Below are 16,694 nucleotides of genomic sequence, written 5' to 3' on the forward strand. Positions count from 1 at the left end.
CAACAAATACCTGATTTGAAATGTATTCATTTTATTTCCTTTTTGGACTGCTAATAGAATGCTAATCAAGGAAAAGCTAGAGACCTAGGATATATGAGTTTCAGCATGTGACTTAACAATCGTGCTGCAAATAATACCATCGACAAAGTAAACAACATTTCTCCAAGGAAGATATACAAATGGCCAGTTAGGATACGAAAAGATACTCAACGTCACTAATCATTAGGGAGACACAAATCAAAATCACAATGAGATACCTCTTCACACCCGTTAGGATGGCTATTGTTAAAAACAAACAAACAAAAACAATAAAGAATGAGCGTTGGTGAGGATGCAGAAAAATTGGAACCCTCGGGCAGTGTTGGTGGGAACATAAACCAGCGCACCTCCCGTAGGAAACAGTATGGCGGGTTCCTCAAGAAATTAAATCATTACCATATGTCCTGGCGGTTCAATTTCTGGATATATACCTACAAGAACTGACAGCAGGGATTCAAAGAGGTATCTGTGCACCGATGCTCATTGCAGCATTATTCCCAGTAGCCAAAAGGTAGAAGCCACACAAATGTCCGTGGACAGATGAATGGATAACAAAATGCAATGTATACATACACCAAAGCATCTGTTCAGCCTCAGAAAGCAACGGAATTCGGACACGTTCTACAATATGGATGAACCTAGAAGGCATTGTGCCAAGTGAAAGAAGCCAAGCACGAGAGGACAAACATTGTATGATTCCATTTCACAAGGCACCCAGAGTAGTCTAATTTACAGAGACAGAAATTCAGTGGTTAGGGGTTGGGGCTGGAGGCAGAGAATGGGAATTATTGCTTTAATGAGTATGGAGTTTCAATTTAGGAATATAAAAGGATTCTGGAGATGGATAGTGGTGATGGTTTGTACAACAATGGTGAAGACATTTAATGCCACTGAACTGTATACTTAAAAATAGTCAAAATGACAAGTTTTGTATATTATGTATATTTTACCGCAATTAAAAAAATGTTAAAAAATAAGACAACCCAATTAAACAAATGAGCGTAGGATTTGAATATTCCTTTCTCCAGAGAAGACATACAAATGGCCAATAAGCACATGAAAATCAATAGATGGATGGTGGAAAAAAAGTGTGCTTGGATTTATTTCACATGACTCAAGGTAAACCCAGAGCCACTGGATAGAAGATGTAAGTTGTAGCAACTTCTGCAGTGCGTGGGTGGCTCAGCCATCCTACTTCGGCTGGGATCATGATCTCATGTTTGTGGGTTTGAGCCCTGCGTCGGGCTCTCTGCTGTCAGTGCCCTGTCTCCCTCTCTCTGCCCCTCCACGGCTCACTCTCTCGCTCTCAAAAATAAATAAACATACAAAATTTAAAAATATAATAATAAGTTGCAGCAACTTCAATAAAAGAAGGGTCTGATAAAGAAATTCCCAAACTGGAAAAGGGCGGTAGGGAGTTCCTTGTATGCTAGAGGGGTATAAGCCCAGGCAGAGACAACCACGTGAAAATAACGCAGAAGAGATTCACTCATCAGGTACAACCGTGACTTTTAAACTTCTTTTCTGTTTTTTTTTTTTGGTGAGCAGCACCTTTCTTAAAATGCAAAAACCCAATACAGTGAAACCTTGGATTGCGAGTAACTTATTCTGCGAGTGTTCCGCAAGACGAGTAAACATTTCCAGTAAATTTTGACCTCATAAACGAGCGATGTCTTGCAATACAAGTAGTATGTGATGTGGAACGTCACATGATCTCAAATGAGCCAACGGTTCCTCTCTCTCTCTCTGCAGGATTGTGAGTGATAGTCTCCCACGCTCGGATGCTCAGTCTCAGGCCACGGTGTTTGGCAGAAATCAGTAATTTTTTTCAGAACGTTGGAAGGTGCCCACTCTGGCACTTGTGTATTTTTTGTCACTCCAAAGCACCTATGGGCAGTCCTTTATTTTCCATCCAAGAGTAAGCTTAGGAATGCTTTGCTTCATTCTAGGTCAGGCTGCCTGCAGATATAGACCTTTTCCTCTGCTGCCTTATTGCCAGTTACGTTAAATACAGAACATGACAAGAGTTTATTAATACTGTACTGTAGGGGCGCCCAGGTGGCTCAGTCGGTTGAGTGTCCGACTTCGGCTCAGGTCATGATCTCACAGTTCGTGAGTTCGAGCCCCACATCTGAGCTGTCTGTGCTGACAGCTCAGAGCCTGGAACCTACTTCAGACTGTGTGTCTCCCTCTCTTTCTGCCCCATCCCCACTCATGCTCTGTCTCTCTCTGTCTTAAAAATAAATAAAACATTAAAAGAAAAATTAAAAAAAAAAATACTGTACTGTAGCCAACATCCATTGGTGATAGTGAAAGACGTCCTACACAATAACCCACCTCTCGTCTCCTTCCCACCAGCCATGGTTTTGAAAGGAAAGTGCAGGTTAGTTTATTTTTCTTTAGACTTTGTATTTTCTTTATTATTTGGTATTATGTTACAGTATTGTAATCATTTCTTTATGAATATTTTTGGGCTGTAGAACAAATCATCTGAGCTTCCATTATTTCTAATTGAGAAATTTGCTTTGATATACAAGTGCTTCGGATTACAAGCATGTGTCTGGAACAAATTATGCTTGTAAACCAAGGTTTTACTGTATGTAAAACAGATCAAAGTGAAGTTGCTTTGGTTACCCAGGGCCGGGGCCCATGGCTGCATGTTGGCCAGCCACACACAACTACCCACAGAAGCTTAGTGGAATAGCCAAAGTCCCAAGGAACGTTCTTAAAACAGTGAGGTTGGGGCTCCTGGCTGGCTCAGTCAGTAGAGTGGGAGACCCTTGATCCTGGGGCTGTGAGTTCGAGCCCCACGTTGGGTGTATAGATTCCTTAAAAAGTAAAATCTTAAAAAACAAAAACAAAAAACACCAATGAGGTTGATGAGGAAATTAAATGTTACGGCCCCTTTCATCTCTAAGTTTCAACCCTAAGTTTTAAAAAGTTTTCTAACATCCTTTTCAGTGGCTCTTGTTCTCCTGATAACTTAAGCTTTGATAAATTGATGCAATTTAGTGAAATAAATAATACTTCATAAAGTGCTCCCTTGACCATTTACTCCCTCCCATGCCTCCTCCAAAAAAACTCTAAAGAAGTTAGTAATAGAAAATATGATTCCATAAAACATAAATCAGACATCTTTCCTGGACATATCACCTTGGAAACAGCCCCATGCTCTCTGATGCTTTTTTCCCCCCACAAGTATGTCTAGAAGGTAGTGAAAGACTCACGCCACCAGCCTACTAACATTCGTTACGTGACCCAAGCAAAAAGGCCAGGGCTTTAAATACAGATTCAGAGTAATTTGAGAAGTTCTTCATCATTATCATTTTTCCCCAAATATTTTCTCTCTTAAAAAAAAAGTTCCACCAAGTTGCAAGGCTTAAGATCACCTACTAGTCTCCTTCTGTTTTAGTAGAATGCCCAATTTCTGCAATCAGAATTATTTCTGGAATCTGGCTTGGAAAAAATCTGAAGGGTTGTGGTATTTGCGGAGGTGGTAAAGAAACGGCCAGCCTCCCTGGCAGGAACCCAAGTAGAGAGGGTAGCGGGGCTCCAGCTGCTTTGCTGCATGAACTGGAAAGGAGCAGATCTAGAGGGGTTTTTCTTTGAAGACACCAGCTTACCAGTTATCGATGCTACTTCCGAGGACAACGGATGAACAGCTACAGATGCATCTGCGTATATGTATACACTCACATACCTACACGGACACCTGCATCTGCATCCACACATATCCTAGCTCTGTCTACTGAAAAGGGCCTACAAGCAATGACATCCTGGTAGCAGTGAGAACATCTAGCACCCAGATCTTGATTTCGCAGGAGCCTTCTTGAAGCACTCCCACCGGCTAAGTGTGGGACAGTCTGAACATCAAAATAAAAGAGAGTAACAGTGTAACCCTTTAGGCAGAATAGGCACTGGGAAATAATAAGAAATATGTATCTACACTGTCTCTCTTCCTGGTTCCTGACACAGAGCTCCTAAAACCCTTATCAACTCCTTAGAGATAGGAGGGCTAGGAACATCTTTTGTTCTAATATTTGGTCTTTGACCCTGATTCCTGACACACAGTTCCTAAATCCCTTGGAATTTCCTGGGCCGTAAGAGCGTCCTTTGCTCTAATGAGGTGACTCTGGGTGGGGGCTGGTTACCAGAAAGACCAAGCCACGGTTAGAAATTTGGAACTTTCAGGTCCACTCCCTCTTTTTCCAGGGAGGGAAGAGGGGCTAGAGATTGAGTTAATAATTGATCGTGCCTATGTCATGAAGCCGCCGCAAAAATCCCAAAAGTAAATGGTTCAGTGTCTCCAGGTTGGTAAACACAACCACATGTCACGAAGGCGGTGTACCTCAACTCCATGGGGACAGAAGCTCCTGTGCTCAGAACTTTTCTGCACATAGAGGTGCATCAAAGGGTACCTTATGGCTTATCTGTATCATCTGTAGTACCCTTTATGACGAACTAGTAAATGTTAAGTAAATGTTTCCAGGTTCTGAGAGCAATTCTAGCAAATGATTGAACCTAAGGAGGGGGTAGAGAGAACTCTTGACTTATAGCTGGTCAGTCAAAAGCACAGGACTTGCAAACAGGCATCTGAAGCGGGGGACAGCCTGAGGGACTGAGCCCCTAACCTGTAGGCTCTGCACTAACTCCACACAGTAAGCGTCATGACTGAATTCCTGGATACCCAACTGGTATCCACAGAGATGGAAAACTGGTTGGTGTGGGAAAAACCTCCACACATTCGATGTCAGAAGTATCAAGAGCAGAGAGGAAAGGAGGTTGTTTTTCCTTTAGTGGGTGTCATCACAGTAGAAAAGAGTTTTTCCTTTTAGGATTCCTTGAGTCTGCACCGATAAAGTATGCTTCATCCTATTAATTAATTTATTACAAATAAATCTAGAAGGGATGATGGAATTAGAAACATTACAATCTGGCAACCGTCACAGTAATAACTCATTGTAATAACTAATAAATGTTGATGGTAAGTACCATCAACAGATGGTGGTAAAAGTCTCCCCACAAAATAATGATCAACTAGTAAGCACACTATCTTTATTCATTAACTTTACAGAGAAACCGAAGCAGACACATTTATTTATTAATGTTCATTTATTTTTGTGAGAGAGCGAGCACGCACGCACTCTCAAGTGGAGGAGGACAGAGAGAAAGAGAGGGAGACACAGAATCCGAAGCAGACTCCAGGGTCCGAGTTGTCCACACAGAGCCCAACGTGGGGCTTGTACTCACACAAGCCGTGAGATCGTCACCTGAGCTGAAGGTGGACGCTCAACCAACTGAACCACCCAGGTGCCCCTGGTGATATAACTTTTATCATTAGTTAAAATGTGTCTTAGGGCACCTGGGTGGTTCAGTTGGTTGAACGTCCGACTTCGGCTCCAGTCATGATTTCATGGCTCGTGAGTTCGAGCCCTGCGTTGGGCTCACTGCTGTCAGCATGGAGTCTGCTTTGGATCCTTCGTCCCCCTCTTTCTCTGCCCTTTCCCTGCTCACGATATCTCAAAAATAAATAAACATTACAAAAAAAAAAAAGTTGACATCACCAGTAACGGGATAAATCATCACCATGTTTATCCCTGGCCCCACGCACTGAGAAGAGCACAGCATCACGTTAGAGGCATTCCTGCCAAAAACATCAGGCAAACAACCCAAGCTGAGGAACATTCTAAAAATGTTAAGGTCATAAAAGATAAGGTAAGACTCTTTCCTTACCAAAGGAGATTAAAGAGTTAAAGAGATAACTAAATGCACTACATGATCCTGGGTTGGATCTTGGACCTATAAAGGACAATATTAGGACAACTGACAACACTTGAATGAGATCTGACAATTAAATGGTAACACAGGGTCAAAGTTAACTTTCTGATTGTGATGGCTGTACTACAGAGTGTCCTTGAATTTATGAAACATGCACTCAAGTATTAAGCCTACTTGAGTAATGAGTAATGATCCTCCTAAAGATGTCCACATTCTAATCCCTGAAACCTGTGAGTATTTTACCTTAAATGGCAGAGGAGAATTAACAGTTGCATATGAAATTAAGTTTGCTAATAAACTCACCTTGAGCTAAACAGACTAGCCCGGATTATCTGGATGGTACCAACATAATCACAAAGGTCCTTAAAAGTGGAAGAGGCTGGCAGAAGGGAATCAGAGAAGAAATGTGACAATGGAAGTAGAACGGAAGTGGTGGGAGGGAGAAGAATGTCACCCATCACTGCTGGTTTTAAAGATGGAGGGAGGAGGCCACAAGCCAAGGAATTCGAAGTAGCCTCTGGAAACTAGAAAAGGCAAGGAAACAGATTCTTCACTTGAGCCTCCAGAAGAGAATGCAGCCCTCCCAACACCTTAATTCTAACCCAGTGAGACCTGTCAGACTTCCGCCCCACAGAGCTGTAAGATAACAAATGTGCTGTTTTAAGCCACAAGGTTTATGATCACTTGTTACAGCAGCATAAGAGCTAACACAGGAGTAATGGGACACGATCATCTCTGCACTTGATCTTAAATCACTTGGACATGTTCACAAATTGGGAATGTGCACAACAGTATCCAGGAAATGAGTGTATTGTTTTTGCAACATCTATATAAATTTGAAATCATTTCAAAATACTGGTTTTCGACTAATAGAAATTACATTTTGACTTGCCATTTTCCAAATGGTAGTTCTTCAGGACAGATTACCCTCTAAGGCCAGAAGGCAAAAAACAGTCGTCTTCTTATAAAAAAGGCCTGAGGGAAATAATCAGGGGCGCAATGGCCCAACCTCCAGGACCTTCACCCATTACCTCTAGATTCCCTGGTTCCACAGCGCTCACCTGTAGATAGTGATATGAGGAGACAGAGGACGGTTTAAACCAGCGTTCTTATTCCAGAACCTCTCCATCTCTTCTTTGGCTGTGGTTCCCAAAGGAACAGCACTAAAATAAAACCAGAAGATGGAAGACTTTAAAATGATTAGAAATATACTTGTCTCAAGATTTTACGTAACAAAAAGTTAAAATAAAAAAAGCTAAGCTGGGCTGGATGAACCCATTGTATAAAGAAAACATGTCCGTCCAATCCTCTTATCTTTAGGCCAAGTTTGACTCAGTTATTAACAACCTCAATCACCCAAGGAAGTCCTAGCAGAGGAAAACTCTTCTTTCCAATTCCCCACCACGCAGGTCCTGCCACAGAAGCTCTACTTCTTTGGTGCCAGGCAGCAGAGCCAGTACAATATTTCAAAATCATTTATATAAATGGATCATCCTTTCCCGAGGGCACGGGTGTGGTCTCCTACATCAGCACCACCTCCTCTCATCTGGTTTGTCAAGACTCCCTTTCACATCCTCAAAAATCAAGACCTCAGCACCTCTGAACAGTTTCTTGGGTTTCCCTTGTCAATGGGGTGGATGGAAGCTAAGTGTTGAACAGCTACGTCCAATAATTTATTACATGCCTGTATTAAATACATTCCATCCCCCTCAAGAAAATATAACCTACGCACAGATGACCCATTAATTATAAAAAAGAGAAAAAAACCCAATAACTTCATAGTGGAAAAATACCTAGCAGACATTCCATTATTCAAATGATCAAAGTTAAAATCACTGGCAATGGGACAAATGGCATCACATGCCCTTGATGTGAATATAACCAGGAATATAACATACTTACATATTACTCCTGCCCAAAATGGGTAACCTGACTCTAATCATAGCAAAGAATCATACAAGCCCAACCTGAAAGGCATTCTACAAAACAACTGGCCCGTATTCTTCAAGAACGTCAGTAACGGGGTGCCTTGGGTGGCTCGGTTGGTTAAGCCTCTGACTTTGGCTTAGGTCATGGTATTGTAGTTCGTGAGTTCAAGCCCCGCGTCGGGCTCTGTGCCGACAGCTTGGAACCTGGAGCCTGCTTCGGATTCTGTGTCTCCCTTCTCTCTCTGCCCTTCCCCTGCTGTCTCTCTCTCTCTCTCTCTCTCTCTCTCTCTCTCTCAAAAATGAATAAACTTAAAAAAATTTTTTTCTTACATAAAAAATAAAAAAAATAAAATACACAGAGCTCTAAGTAAACATAGCAAATGTCTTCCAACTTTTCTGAAAGTATAAAATATTTCCCAAATTTAAAATTTAATATTCTAATCCTTCCTTCTTCTACCAGATGAGAAAAATAATGACCACGATCACTAAATTTTCAGCCAACCATCTACAACTATTTTCTTCCACACATACCCCCCAAATCTAAACAACAACCCGTTGCTGTTCCCGAAGGAAAAAATGTTAAGTCATAATAGCCTCCACAAATTTAGAAACTTACTTTCTGATACAGAGCTGAGGACTAAGGTGGGCACGGAGGCAATGACGGCCAGCCTGTCTGCAAGATAAGAGAAGAAGGAGTCAATGGAGGGCACCTGGCTGGCTCAGTCAGTGGAGCATGTGACCCTTGATCTTGGGGTTGTAAGTTCAAGTCCAATGTTGGGTGTAGAGAGACTGCTTAAAAATAAAATCTTAAAAAGAAAAGAGAAAGAGAATAAAAAGCAACACACATTTCGAGATCAATTTCAGTTTATCAAGTTCTCTATTTTTGTACCATATTAGACTTAGGAGTGAAAGGAAAAATTAAGAATAAGATGAAAACAAGGACAGTATCACTGTCCTTGAAATGATTTTTTAGTTAGAAAGCTACAACTTTAAATAACTTGAGAATAATCACAAATACAACCTCCAAATGCAAAATAAAGTTTTAGTCCAACACAAATAATACAAGGTAAAAGAATAATGAGCGTTGGTAACGTTCAACAGAGAAATATAGAATGTGATTTATTTTTAAGTGAGGTTTTAAAGGAGGTCATGGTTAAAAGACAGGGGTGGGGGCGCCTGGGTGGCTCAGGTGGTTGAGCGTCCAACTTCATCTCAGGTCATGATCTCGCAGTTTGTGAGTTTGGGCCCGCCTCAGGCTCACTGCTGTCAGCGCACAAAGTCGGCTCCGGATCCTCTGTCTCCCTCGTTCTCTGTCCCTCCCCCACTCACACTCTCTCCCAGAAATAAAAATTAAATGTTAAAAAAAATTTTTTAAAGAAAAAAAAAAGACTGGGGTAAAGAAGAAGAACAAGAATACAGCCCAGTTAACTGCTGCAAAGGGAGGAACTAAGAAGGCTGAAGAATAAGGGGTTTGTAGAAAGAGGGTCTTAAACATTAAGCTGTCATTTTAGGAACTACCATCAAGTTCCCGACAACACAGATGAATTTCAAGTCAAAAAGTCTGTAATAGGGGCGCCTGGGTGGCTCAGTTAAGCACCTGACTCTTCATCTCAACTCAGGTCTTGATCTCAGGGTCCTGAGTTCAAACACTGCATTCATAGAATCTACTTTAAAAAAAAAAAAAAAAAAGTCTCTAATAGTGCAAAAAGTATGGGAACGCAAAGATTTCATGGACCACGTGAAGAGTTGCACCAAGAGAATACACAAGTTTTCTACTAAAAAGTTGCTATTTTCGAAATGCATCAAAACAGTACCAGAACTGCTCCTCAAGCCTAAAACTAAGACGTGCCTGGGCATTCTATGTAAAGAGAGTTTAACTGATCCAGAGAGCACACACGAACTGAAAAATACGACCACTAGGCCCCTCTATTCACGTTATCATATCATATCTTTCCAGAAGTATTTAAGAAAGGTATCAGAGTGAAGCACTGGGATTAAAATGAAAAATATGTTGCTTCCACAAAAGTTTACTGTATATCCCCTATGCGCAAGGCACCGTGGGGAAATAAAATCACACTGAGGTCTGATGACCTTGTAAAAAAGCTCACAGTGTCCATCCCACCCTCGATATTAGAGGCACAAACGTTTCAAAATCCCTCTGCTTTACACTAGGACAGCAGAAGGGTACGCTATTTGAAGGTAAAATAATCCAGCCAACACTTCCTTCAGCTCCTCTCTCTCTCCAGCCCTGGAGACAAGAGGTGAATGCAGACATTGTGTACCCCAGGCTCCCAGAAGGAAGTGGGAACAAATCTCTTTAATCAATTGAAGTAATTGTGGTTCTGAAGTTCGCAGGACATGCATTCCGCACACCAGGCTAGGTCCAGTCACTCGGCTGCCCAGCAAGAGTTTGCAGATGTGGGCTGGAATCTACAGCACTCTGTCTAATGCTATTGTTTCCCAGACAAATACCAATGTAAGCTTTCCACAAGGCCCTCACAGAAATTAGGTGCACGAAGTCCATAGCCTTATTTGAAAGAGGACCAAAGTAGGTATCAATCCTTGCCTTTTGTGGGAAACCAGGAACTCTGGCAAGTTCCACCAAGGAACTTGGTGTTCTAGGTTATGGCCAAAAAGTAATCGTACTTTGTTTTCTTTTTAATGAACAAGCCAGAACTTACCATTCTAGTTAGCACTGTCCCTTTCTAAATGCATTATACATGTGTACCCAAAAAATGTAATCGCTGTTCAAATCATTTGTGAAACTCTTCTCTGGACTGGGGTGACAACCGCGACACAGGAAGAATATTAAAGTAAAAACTGGAATTCCGATTCTGCATAAATCATGTAACTTTAGGGGACCGCTGAGCTGCACCTTCTTTATTTGTAAAATGGGACTGAAAAGACCTACCTAATAGGTCGCTGGGAGGATTACGTAAGAAAATGGCCAGAAAATCATTCTCCAAACTGCAATTCGGCCCAGTATTTCAGATACGACCAGTATTTCACTGGTTTCCCCCAAGGTCTTTAGAATTCACATCACATTCTTTTTAAAACCATCAGTGGTGATAAAAATATTCATCTGCTGAAAATGGATTTGACTTTTGGGGGGAAAAAAAGTTATTCAAAGCCAAGTCTACGGGATCAAACTAAATAAAACCATTTTTTGTCCAAAACAAGATGCGACTATAATATAATGAGTTTCTCTTATATGACCTCTAAACTTGATCTGATGGTATGCCAAAAAGTTTCAGAAATATCTGGGGTAAGAGCAACACTAAAATAGACGTATAACCTCGAAGAACAGGATGAAGAGAAATCGCTTAAAGACGAAAATTCTGATTCATGACTGTTAGCCCCCACCCACTCCCAAACGACAACAGAAGTCATCCTTGATTTTTTTTTCTCTCACCCCCATATATACGTGAGGCATCACCCAGTCCTATCAATGCTATCCAGGACTTCAGTCCATTGTTTTAGTCCTTATCCTCTCCATTTCTCACAAAGAAAACTATAAGAGGAGCTCCTGAACTGATCTCCCTACCATCAGTCTCTTCCCAATCGTTCAATATTACCAAAGCTAACTTACTGAAAAATAAAGCTGATTTCATTGGTCTTCTGCCCAAAGTCTTTTAACAGTTCCCCGTTGCTTGTAGTGTAAGGGTCCACACCGTAGCCAAACAAGGCCGCTCTCAACACGGCCCACTCCAACTCTCTGGACCCATTCTCCTCCAAATTCCCGTCAGCCCCTTATATGTCTGCCACACTGACTATTGCACTACACCCAGACAGAGCAAGCCCTCTTAGGATTATATGCCCTCGCTCATGCTCTTCTCTGATTGGAACCTCCCTCACAGTCTGATTAAACTCATCCTTGAAAACCCAACAACTCCTGGATGGCAACTTCAGTTTCTTTCGCCTTACTTGCTGCCCCTGCCATGCCTCACACCGCTTCTTCATATCTCTATAGCAACACATATTATGGTGCTTAATAATTAATCTATTTATCGCCTCTACTAGACTTTGAGCTCCTCAAGGATAAGACTGGAATGCTCTGTGTCTATAACACCTATGATAATGTCTGACACATAGAGGAGGCTCAAAAAAAAAAAAAAGGTTTGTAAATGAGGTATGCTTATTTTAAGAAGCAGTATTATATGTTTAAAGTTAAGCCTTATTTTTAGAGGTGTTTCACAGGTAGTATTTTATATGATGAGCAACGTGCACATAGTTAACAACTCTTGGCGACTTTGTGCCTAAGCGGCATGAACTTTATTAGACAGAAGCCTAGCTGTTCTTTGCTTAGTTTTCCATCTCCGTCTTGGCTTTGGCAAACCATTCCTTGACTAAAGGCCAATGGCGTTGCATTACTCAGCTGGTTATTCATTCCTGGCTAGTCTGTGAACTGTTTAGGGAATATACAAAATACAGAGCACTATTTAAAAGCCATGATGTACGGTACTTTGAAAACTAATCATTTTTAGTTAGCCAATTAGCCAACATTAAAAATGTTTAGCCAATACTTCTCTTAAGTGGGTCCAAGTTATTACTATTTTCATTCACAAATGAGGATTGATGACCTTGACTTGTCCAAAATAAATGGAACTAGTGACACTAGAACTAGAATCTAGCTCCTAGGATTTCTTAGAAGGTATTTTTCTTTGAGGCTAAGTTAGCACGTTATAAACAGTTCCAAATCCCTCTAGTGAAATGGAATTAGACTCAGAATTTCAATCAGAAAAAGAAATTGTTGTTGTTTTTTAAATTCCCTATGCCCCCTCCTAAGAAATCCCTTGTGAAAAAAGAAGAGAGAGGCGCCCTTCCCATGAGCTTCAGATGAATACTAATGAAAAAGAAGTCTATTTCTTGGCATTGAATCCTGGTGGTGACAGTCGTACACATCTCAAAATGATACTGTCTGGACATATTTACTGAGTATGATAATTGTCACCTTCCAAACAATAATCCTGAAACTCCTAAAACGAACTGTTTAGAACCAACATGATCATTTCAAGCTAAACATGAATTCCACCAAAAGGCCCCCGACACCCACCAAAATACACCAAGGATTCAAAATCATTCAGTTACGGTAAAACTATCTGGAATAAAGAGTGCAGTTCTGGCAAGACTGGGGCTGGCAACACCTTAGGAAAAAAAGATACATTTGGAAATGAGAGGGAAGGAGGAAAATGATGGATTAAGATAACCCGCTCCTGATCTCAACTCCGAAAGGAATCGTTCTGTCACAGAGAAAAACTAAATAAAGTCCCTCTATTTTTATACTGGGTGTACTGCTGTGGAAAGAGAAATAAGAAGGCATTTGGGGAAATCAGGAATTAAATCTCAACGACATTAAAACTAACTTTCCATAACAAATAGTTTCCAAAAATAGGCCTGGCACGAAACTATGCCGGGATTTGTACCGGGAGTGTCTAAAGTCACTCGAGTTGCCGCGTCTAGAAAGGCTCTGAGTGGAGAATGAGGTCTAGACAGTGGACAGGACAGAATAGAAGAAAATCTAGGCTACTTCTCCGGGCGGCGAATGACGTTGTATAGAAAAACTGAGACATCCACTCCCTACCCCACAGAGAAAGATAAATTGAAACTGAATTCCCTGGGCTGCTTTAGGACAGTAGAGCGACCGCTATGGGCGCTATTTCTAATCGCCGGCGCGGTAGGGATCCAGGACTCCTGTCCCCTCCCGCAGGGGCCCGTTAGGAACTCAGTGGCCACTCGTTGCCAGCAACTAGTGTCTGCAGGAGTTCGAAGCAAAAGCGAAGTACACCAAGATCTCTCTTCCCGAGGCCCGAATAAGAGCTCGAAGTCGTACGACCGACGGTCCGCTGACCTCGAAGTCCTCTAACTATTTACTCTCTCGGAGCGTGGCTCTGGGTGCAGCCCCGAACGCAACCTGGGGGGAAAGTATTGAAGCTGGGGGAAGCAGAAGGGGCGACAGCCGCGCGACTCCTCGGTAGGGAGTTCAGGAGGAGATAACGGGCCCGTGACCCCGGGGACCGGAGCGGCTGGGGGGGAAGGGAAGGGGCCCTAGGACGCCAGGGCGCGCGACCCGCGCACCCACGGGCCCTTCCCGCGCCCCGGGACGGTGCAAACAGTCGTCAGCAAGACAGAAGGGGCAGCGCAGGCCTCCCCAGGGCCGCGGACACAGACTCCCAGCCCCGGGCTAAAGTCACCTCAACAGGAGCGCAGCCATCTTGAGTTCCGGCCTGGACGGAAGTGACGCACAACGTCTCCGCCACTGGGAGGGGCGGGGCTGTGTCACGTGACGCCTCCGGCTCTTTAAAAGGCTCGCAGGCGGTCCGTCTCAGCGTTGTTCACGCTTGGTTTTTTCTGGTTTGTGTGTCTGCACGGCTTCCCTCGGCTGGCTTCTGCTAGAATTTGCCAGGGGGTCGGCAGAAATGGCGCTAACTCAGACTCTGCGGTCTGCGTTTCACCTGTGAACATATTCATTTTGCTTCGCACCACTGAACTTCTGACTTGCCCTGATTCTTCACCAGGGACTCCAGAATAGTTTCGCTCTCCCTCTTTCCCAGGTAGGCCGGCCGAGGCTCCCAGGGAAACGGGCTCCATCCGTTCTGATGGGAAGCTCCGCAACAGAGTACAGAGAACACGAGTTGAGGCCCAAGTTGAGGAAGGATCGTGAGAACTACGTAGACCACCATCCCAAGGCCTGGGAGCCTCGTCTAACCACCTGGATCAGCTCTGTGCCCACAATTCCTGGGCTTCAGCTGCCGCCTGAGCTGGACGCCCACTAGCCAAATACAACACTCCTTTGTTCCTTGTTTCAAGACTGTGTGGGTGACGCCCACAGCCAGAAGAACCTGGAGTGGGGGAGAACTCGCTTTGATTTATACACTCATAGACACACACACGCACACACACACACATATGGTTTTGAGGAACCCAAGCACTGCAATGAACTGCAGAGCATTTGTGACTTAAGGAAGAAAAAGGGAGACAGGAATAGAAAATTGAAAAAGTTCTTGAGTCTTTTTGCGGGCGAGGGCGGGGCAAAGAGAAGTGAAGGAGACAGCCTAGAGCAACTCCTATTCTACAATAAAACATTCAGCTAACATTACTATTCAGATCTCATTTATATTTAGCACTCCTGCACTTTCAGGATTTAAATAGCACACATTCACTTATCTCTGCATCAAATGAAAATCCTGTTGTGCATTTCTATAATACTTGACAAAGAAAGCACTTTTACAGACTTTTGGACTGTTAAGAGACCTTAGCGGCTCTCTAACTTTGGTTTCTATTCAGTGCAGGGATCTCCTATACAACATTGATGGCCACTCATCTTCAACACTAACACATTCGGTAAAGGTTACCTCAAAACACAAGTTTTTGTTTTTTTAGCAAACTGCTTAATCATTAGAAAGTTGTTACATTCAAATAAAGTTTTCTGGGGAGCCTGGCTGGATTAGTCAGTGTAGCATATGACCCTCGATCTCAGGGTTGTGATTTCGAGCCCCACATGGGTGTAGCGATTACTTACAAGTAAAATCTTTAAAAAAAAATAAAATACAGTTTTCTGCTATTGAACTTCCAGTCATTGGGGGTGCCCGAGTAGCTCAGTCAGTTAAGCATCCTACCCTTGATTTTGGCTCAGGTAGTGATCTCACAGTTCATGGGTTTGAGCCCAGGATTGGACTCTGCACTGACAGCACAGGAACCTGTTTGGGATTCTCTCTCTACCCCTCCTCTACTCACTCATGCGTGCACACATAATAACAATAAATAATAATTATATATATAATGAATTTATTTAAAGAGCTAAGTACAAGAGGCATATACATATATGCCTATATATATATATATATAAACTTTTTGTAGAGGATGTGAAAGTGCTTCAGGGGATTCAAAAACACAAACGTAATTGTCCTCAAACAGTTTATGCCTTAGCAGGATCAGTAAGTAAATACAACAAAGAAATTAGCAACCCCGTGAAAGAGGTATAGGTAAAAGGGGTGGATGAAAGCAGAAAGTGGGTCATTCGCAGCTGGGGAGACGTGGTTAGGGAGGTGTAATTGACTACAACATCCCGTGAACATTTACTGACAATTTTGCCTGTGGCGTTTATGATCAAGTCCCACATTTAGAGTTCCACAGCTCAAATCCAATACTAATCATGGAACCCTCCATCTCCTGTGTAAGGAGATGACCGGTGGGTACCAGGAGCCTGTGGCTTTACAGGTGAAGCTGCAGTGGTCCCAATCACAGGAAAACAGTGGCCTCTCCCCTCAAATTAACCCTGTAGGGCTCACAACTGATTGAAATTAATTACACTGAAATTCAAACAAGGTATTAAGTCAAGCCCCTTATCACCAGGGTTTATCTTTCAAATAAGCAGGAGAGAAAAGCAGGGTCTATCCAAGGCCTGAGGTCAGAGAAAGAAAGGGGGAAAAAGAAGGGGAAACATTTCAAATGGAAGTATGAGAGGTTCAGTGAAAAACAAAATCATTTCAGATAATCCCAAGAAGGGAAACAAAGGAGACAACAATTAGGAGAGCTCTGGTGGGAATGATTTTTTTTTTTTTTAGCCAGGTTTGTCTTAAAACTCAGCTCTGACCATGTGGACACTCCCATCTCTAACCCAAAATATCACCCTCAAACCATCAGGAAATTCTTATGATGAACCAATGAAGCCCACCCTCTTTCATTTGCCCTTTAATGCCTTTCACCAATTGGCTTCAACTTTCCTGTACAGACTTGTTTCCTATGATGCCCCTCATGTTCCCCTAAATCAAGTCAAAGTGGAAGCCACAAGATCTGGCTTGAATATCCTCAATATTTCAGAAACCTACACACACACACACACACACACACACACACACACACACACATTTTCTTCTGTCTTTGTTTTTGCTTTTGCTATATCTGCCTGGATAGCTTCACTACCCATTCATTTTCTTCAAAATGGCACAC

The 16,694-nt window shown here is 42.5% G+C and overlaps 1 protein-coding gene across 2 annotated transcripts in view; it reads right to left on the reverse strand.

Moving 5' to 3' along the window:
* The window catches only part of SDHC (succinate dehydrogenase complex subunit C), a 36,228-nt gene extending 22,223 nt beyond the window's left edge, over nt 1–14,005 (reverse strand). The window contains exons 1-4 of one of the 2 annotated variants that reach the window (XM_043568815.1): nt 13,937–13,978; nt 12,845–12,889; nt 8,362–8,418; nt 6,879–6,980 (exon numbers count right to left, since the gene is read on the reverse strand). In XM_043568815.1, coding sequence (XP_043424750.1) covers nt 6,879–6,980; nt 8,362–8,418; nt 12,845–12,889; nt 13,937–13,956 — 224 coding nt within the window. In that variant the 5' untranslated portion in view covers nt 13,957–13,978. Of the gene's footprint in view, nt 1–6,878; nt 6,981–8,361; nt 8,419–12,844; nt 12,890–13,936 lie in introns of both variants that reach the window. The other variant, XM_043568816.1, reaches the window with a different exon arrangement.
* Between the last annotated feature and the right edge of the window lie 2,689 nt (nt 14,006–16,694).

This window comes from Prionailurus bengalensis, chromosome E4 (assembly GCF_016509475.1).
Source record: "Prionailurus bengalensis isolate Pbe53 chromosome E4, Fcat_Pben_1.1_paternal_pri, whole genome shotgun sequence".
NCBI lineage: Eukaryota > Metazoa > Chordata > Mammalia > Carnivora > Felidae > Prionailurus > Prionailurus bengalensis.